General features: G+C 40.2%; 1 protein-coding gene across 1 annotated transcript in view; it reads left to right on the forward strand.

Moving 5' to 3' along the window:
• LOC138297149 (adhesion G-protein coupled receptor F3-like) overlaps window positions 1–315 on the forward strand; it is a 385,565-nt gene extending 385,250 nt beyond the window's left edge. The window contains exon 15 of the mRNA XM_069236640.1: window positions 280–315. Coding sequence (XP_069092741.1) covers window positions 280–315 — 36 coding nt within the window. The remainder of the gene's footprint in view (window positions 1–279) is intronic.
• Window positions 316–6,000: the final 5,685 nt, after the last annotated feature.

Raw genomic sequence — 6,000 nt, forward strand, 5'->3', positions numbered from 1 at the left:
ATTTCTTCCTCCCGTGAGAAATTCTACACATAAAATAGGCTTTAGGAAAAAAAAAAAAGGTCCATATGTACAAAGAATCCATTCACCAAACGTGTTTGAAAATTGCACACTGACGTTTTAGGAATGCATTCTGATTTTGAGAAACTCCCTACTATTAAGTAAGTTCATTAAATCCCCATTTGGAGTGGGTTGCGCTACTTCATCAATATTTCTGAGGTAGGTTGCAAATTGCAAACCTAATGTACATTCTTGAATAAATACATTCTGTTTGCTTTAAAGGAAGCGAGTCTGCGTTTCAGAAAGAAACAATTATAAAAGTTTGTTTAAGAGTTAGCAGTGGTCTCTTGGACCACTCTCTCCTCTCAAACATTTCTTCTTTACCTGTCAGAAAAGGGGACAGTTGTCTCACAAAGGCCCCTACACTTTGCAAGTGGCTTACCTCTTCTTCTGGGGTGTCGGTAAACCACTGATATATTGCACTGCAAATCGTAATTTAGAAGGGACGCAATTTGCAAGCCCAATGTTCTGATATTTAAATAGCACTTTCAACAAAGCGCTTTGCATAGAACATGCTTATATAAAATCATTATTGCACAGTTGAAAGTCATACCTAATTTATCAGTCTCATGAGGAAGAAATGCCTAACTGAACTCGTGCAGATTTGAGCCATTGACCAACAGATCCCATAAAGGCCTCACATGAACACTTAAATCACTGAGCTGTTGTATCAGCTGAAAATGAAGATTTACTAAGATTCATCTAATGCAACATTGGGCGAAAATGACATGCACAATTAAAACTTAAATAAGGAACAATATACCCCAGTTGAGACAGAAGATCCACAGACATTGCTCTTGAGAGATTCCGACTCACAACCACGTTGGTCATTTGGAAGTGCACAAGAACCAATGCCCTTAGAGAACAACACTGCCATAGTTGATGCAGCTTAAGTACAGGGCCACCTAACCCCTGCTACAAACCACCACGCAGACATAACCCACTAATCCTGCTACATTCACTCGGCTTAGTATGCAAGGTCACGAGACCCACTCACCCTTCATGGAACTCCTATAGGACGAAAGCTTGCAGAGTTCAAACAACTCTCCACATCAAAATGGCCCAGAAAAAATCGCCAGTGAAGGAATCCCAACCACTAACTGATGACTGCACAATATGCAAAGAGATAGAGCAAATGATGAAGGCTGCTCTATACAAATTCCGGGTATCATAACATTACCTAGGAACAATATTTGATGGAGCCATTAGTATCTCTTCCACTATCACAGTGGTACTTTCCATTTGTACTCATCATCTGAGTCATAGCAGGCCAGTGCTTCTGCTTCTCAATCTTCACAGAAATCCCTTGGTCATCTTGGTCTCCATGGGACTTCCGCTGGACTGTGTTAGTTCTATTTTTCTAGGACTACTTCAATATTCTGTACACAAATTACAGGTAAACCAAAACTGAGCGACTTGTGTGATCGCTGATGCCTATCAGTTCAGTCGTTTAGGGTTGTGCTGAAAGGGATCTGAGAAACCTCTGTAGACAATGGACGAATTGCAAGACTGGGAATTACTTTGGATTGTTGGGAAAAGGGGGAGAGGAGCATATAAATGGCCATTAGGGACTAGCGTTCTGGTTCCTGCCATTGACATACACACCTGTGCAGTGTCAAGCTCCATGCTAGGCCCACTGCTTCTGAACTTAACCCTGGAAGGAGAGTGATAAGGTAAACACCTAGCTTTACCTAAAGAGGAGAGTGATCTTCCTCACTGCTGAAGGAAATATGGGGAGGGGTGCTCTGGTCATCCACTCTCTAGATCTTCCTGAAAGAACCTGCCCCGCGGTGTGGAAAACAGCCTCCAGGAGAAATCCCAAGGGTAATGAAATCTTGCTTTGCTGTGGACTGCTTTCCACAGGGCAACCTGCCTTCTATGCTATTGAAGGTTGATGCTGAAAGACCCCAAATCAGAGGGAACCTATTGCCCATTTGGAATCGCATGTGACTCATATTTTGCTGAGAGGTGTCTTGGTCTGTTGGGTCAGCCCGCAGCCTGGGTCTGTTTCCTCGTCCTCTGGTGGGTGGCAAGAGTCTGCAGGTAATGTAGAGGACTCCCAGTTGACTGATGGCTTAGAGGGAGGACATTGTAGACCTGTTACCAGTGTTGGCCACCCCTACAATTTATTTTAAGAGAAGGAGACTTTGTGGAAAAGGTTTCTACGTACCTCAGACTTTATGGGCCACTTGATGTAAACTAATGTTGGTTCGCTTGAACCAACTGCTCAGTGCACAAACATTTTGGAAGTCACATAAAGCGCCCTAGAGGTCTATTTAGCATCTATTTAGCACGACACGGCATAAGAAAAAGCTGTACTGTTTGCTCAGTTTTGTTTCTTCTTTTAAAGGTTAGCAGCAAAAATCATTTTTTGCACTACTAGTCAATAAACAAACATATTGTTGGTACCTCAAAATAGAAGTGACCACCTCAAAAACGAAAGGAAACCAAATATGACACTTTCATATTGCAGTGTTAATTCACATATTGGTGCAAATTATCAGCACCTAGGCAGTTTATGTAATGTAGCACCCAGATACTGAACAGCTTACACAGATGTACTTTGTTTTGAACACATAAATTGATCTTCACTATGCAAATCTGAAATATGCCGTATTTCCACGTGTGTGACAAATCTGCAACAGTTTCTTATAGAGTAAACAATGGCACTTAATACTGTTCGTCCATAGGCGTTTAATGGGTCGTGAGTTTGTTATTAAACTATTTATTAAAAATCTAAAATGATTTCTAAGCCACCGATTAATCATATATTCGCAATAATATCACTCTGTTGTCTTCATTTCTAGTTTGGTGCAAATTATTTTTATGTAACATGGACAAGAGCAAAATCTGCTTGCTCGGCCCCCAATTACACACAAACAAAAATTATATTGTGTTTTTTCCAGAACCTTCGTAGCTGGACTGGTAGCGTAATTGCACAGATGTGTTTTTATCAATTTAGTTATAGAGTTACTTTCTGCCTAGTTCACTCATCCTTTCATCCTTCCAGGATCGATAGTATAATAACTTACATTTTTTTGAGTTGAGTAGCTGGAAATATTGGTCAAGGTTGCCAATAAACTATCTGCGTGGATGCGTGCTCTGCATATGCGCCTGTTATGTTATTAATGCATAGTAAAAAATGCAGGCGGATGGCTCAGTGAGTTAAATGCTCGTTACTCATCTCTGATGATATATTTAGCTGACGAGGCCTACTCTTCTTAAGGCTGCCTCAAATGTTTCTAAGATTTGTAAAACCAACACCATCAAATTGGGTGAAAAACCTCTTAGACGTGGTAACAATGCTATACAAAACCAATTATTATTTATGTTTTATTTTGTTTGAGATATTTGAGATATGAGCTAATGTTGTTTTTTTCTTCCTTGATTTTGTTTCTTGCAGACATCTACTATGTCCACATCCGAAGCCCAAACCAAAATGTCCTACAGCAGCTCGCTGAAGAAGTAAAAATGAAGGGTTGGTATTCGAACATATTATTTGAAGAGACGCTACGCGATAATGTGACAGTGGTTTACCTCTTCCAAGGCAGAGGAACTTTTGTGAACTAAACAAAATATCATCGCAGACTATTGAAAGGTCCACTTCACAGCTCCCTGATATCATTTTCCGCAGCAGGACCTGTCACGGGAAGGACATCAGGCCCCCAAGTGCAGGTCCTCTGAAAGCGCAGCGTTTACTGCTACACTGGGGTTGATCTGTACATTTGACGGGTGGTATTAGGTCAGTGCGGTGGATATAATGTCCTCTGCCACCCTGACGGATGGCTGGGCAGCCCACCAAACTCTAAATCGGTTCATAAATCCCCATTTGACTTTAAAAATTGTCCGGATGAAATTGTTTTCTGTAGCAGAAATATTATCATATAAATGGCCATCCGTGATGTTTTATTTATGTATTAATTTTTAACACGTTTGAAACAGTTATATAGCAAACAATAACTTTTATTGTTTTAGAACAGAGCTGTAAAAACATGAAAAATATGACTAAAACATAATAGCAGCTTAAAACAAAATCTGAGAATAAAATAGTGGAACCAGGGAAAAAAAACAAAGTGAAATCAAAGCAGCAGTTCAACTGAGGGTAAAGAACCGTCTTAAAGAGGAGTATATCGATCTGAACACGTGCAGTACCTGAGAGTATGACATACACTCAGCATGATAGACAATAAATCAGTAGTGACAGAGAATTCCCCTATTAGTGTGTTAACATGAGATACCATTATGGTAAAAGTATTGCTAAGGTTGACTTTAGGAATGTCAACTTTCAAGGTGCAAGAGCCCTTATCACATCAAAGATAGTTAGCTGCCCAGTGTGGGCAGATTTCATTTCCACCAACCCGAAATGCCAGAGTGGATGTGAAATGAAGAGATAACTGTGTTACTACCTACTAGGGCAAATAAAGTGTTGGGTATAGGGCCTCCACTGAGCAGAAATGGGAATGTTGAATCCCCCACAGGGACTTTGTGGTCTCTTTCCTGAATGGGGATGAAAGTTTATGGGCATCTTCCCAAATATGGCAGGTGTAGAAAGGTTTAACAGAGGCAAAGTCCAATAGCAGAAGGTTTATTTATTTGTTTAAGTATGACAATCGAAGAAGCCCAATCCTGTCAGCAGATAGAGTCCGATCCCCACGCAGCTCTCAAGATCAGCTGCCACTTGCGTATTCCATGCGCTATGTGATGATGTATTCTACATTCCATGAATACCTCATCACATAGTTACTAAGTTCCCATGAACATAGAACACCCAGTGCCAGCACGTTATCACACCACCTCCCTTCCACCACAAGAGCTAAATTCCAACTTATTATACATTAAACCTAACAGCTACACATAGATCCTAAACATGACATTCTAAAACTCACATCTAGTCTTTATGATACATTAAATGTAGCAGATACACATGGATCTTACATTCCACATTCCAAGACTCATATATAGTCTTGTAACTGTGTTGGCTTTCTTACATCTCGTTTTGGTCTGGATTGAATTTCACACCCTGACCGGTTCACTGAAATTACATTTTGCCACCCTGTTCAGATTTCAGATCCTGTGATCATTTGTTTTTACAGCATTCCTAAATAACTTTATAACTTTAAAAGGTCCCAGGAACTTGGATGACCTGTTCTCAAGCCTTGGAAATGTTATCTTTATCCAATCACCAACTCTTACAATTGTTTCTTTCACACATTTGCGCGCATCATAAAGTTCCTTTCTTTTGACCTTTTAATACGTTCCCTTCTCCTCCATCCTTCTACATCACCTATATGAGCATCAATATTTTTCCTTTTGTCCTGTACCCAGGCAGGTGCAACTTCATTACTGGGTAATCTACATCTAAATAACTGAAAAGGTGTTTCCCCAGTAGAAGAATGTGGTGCTATATGATACTCATGTATTTTCTTCCACATTTCATTTTTCCATTGCATTCCTTGTACCTGAGCCAGTTGTAGACATTCTTTAAGTACCTTAATAAACAGCTCCACTACTCCATTTGATTCAGGGTGGTATAACGCTGCCTTTTTTTGCCTGATCCCCCTATCCCTCAAGAAGGACTCCACTAATCCCAAGGTAAATTGAACACCATTATCAGTGAAAATAAATGCAGGAAAACCCTCCCTCTCAAAAAGTTCCTCAAGAAAGCAAATCACATCTTTAGATTCTATAGAGTTTACTACTTTAACTTCCGGCCACCCTGAATCATGTCAATGCACACTATGACATAACGATCAGCTGATTTCAACCTGACTGGACCAAGTATATCTAAAGCTATGTCCACGCACGGCCCTGAAGCTTCCTCTCTTATCACCATAGGATTGAGCACACACTTGACAATCCCTCACTTTTCTATCAACACATTCATTGCAGGCCTCTAGTAAGTAGTTCTTATCCTCTCTTTGGTTTTGGAAATGCCCATATGAC

The sequence above is a fragment of the Pleurodeles waltl genome, chromosome 5, assembly GCF_031143425.1.
Source record: "Pleurodeles waltl isolate 20211129_DDA chromosome 5, aPleWal1.hap1.20221129, whole genome shotgun sequence".
Classification (NCBI taxonomy): Eukaryota; Metazoa; Chordata; class Amphibia; order Caudata; family Salamandridae; genus Pleurodeles; species Pleurodeles waltl.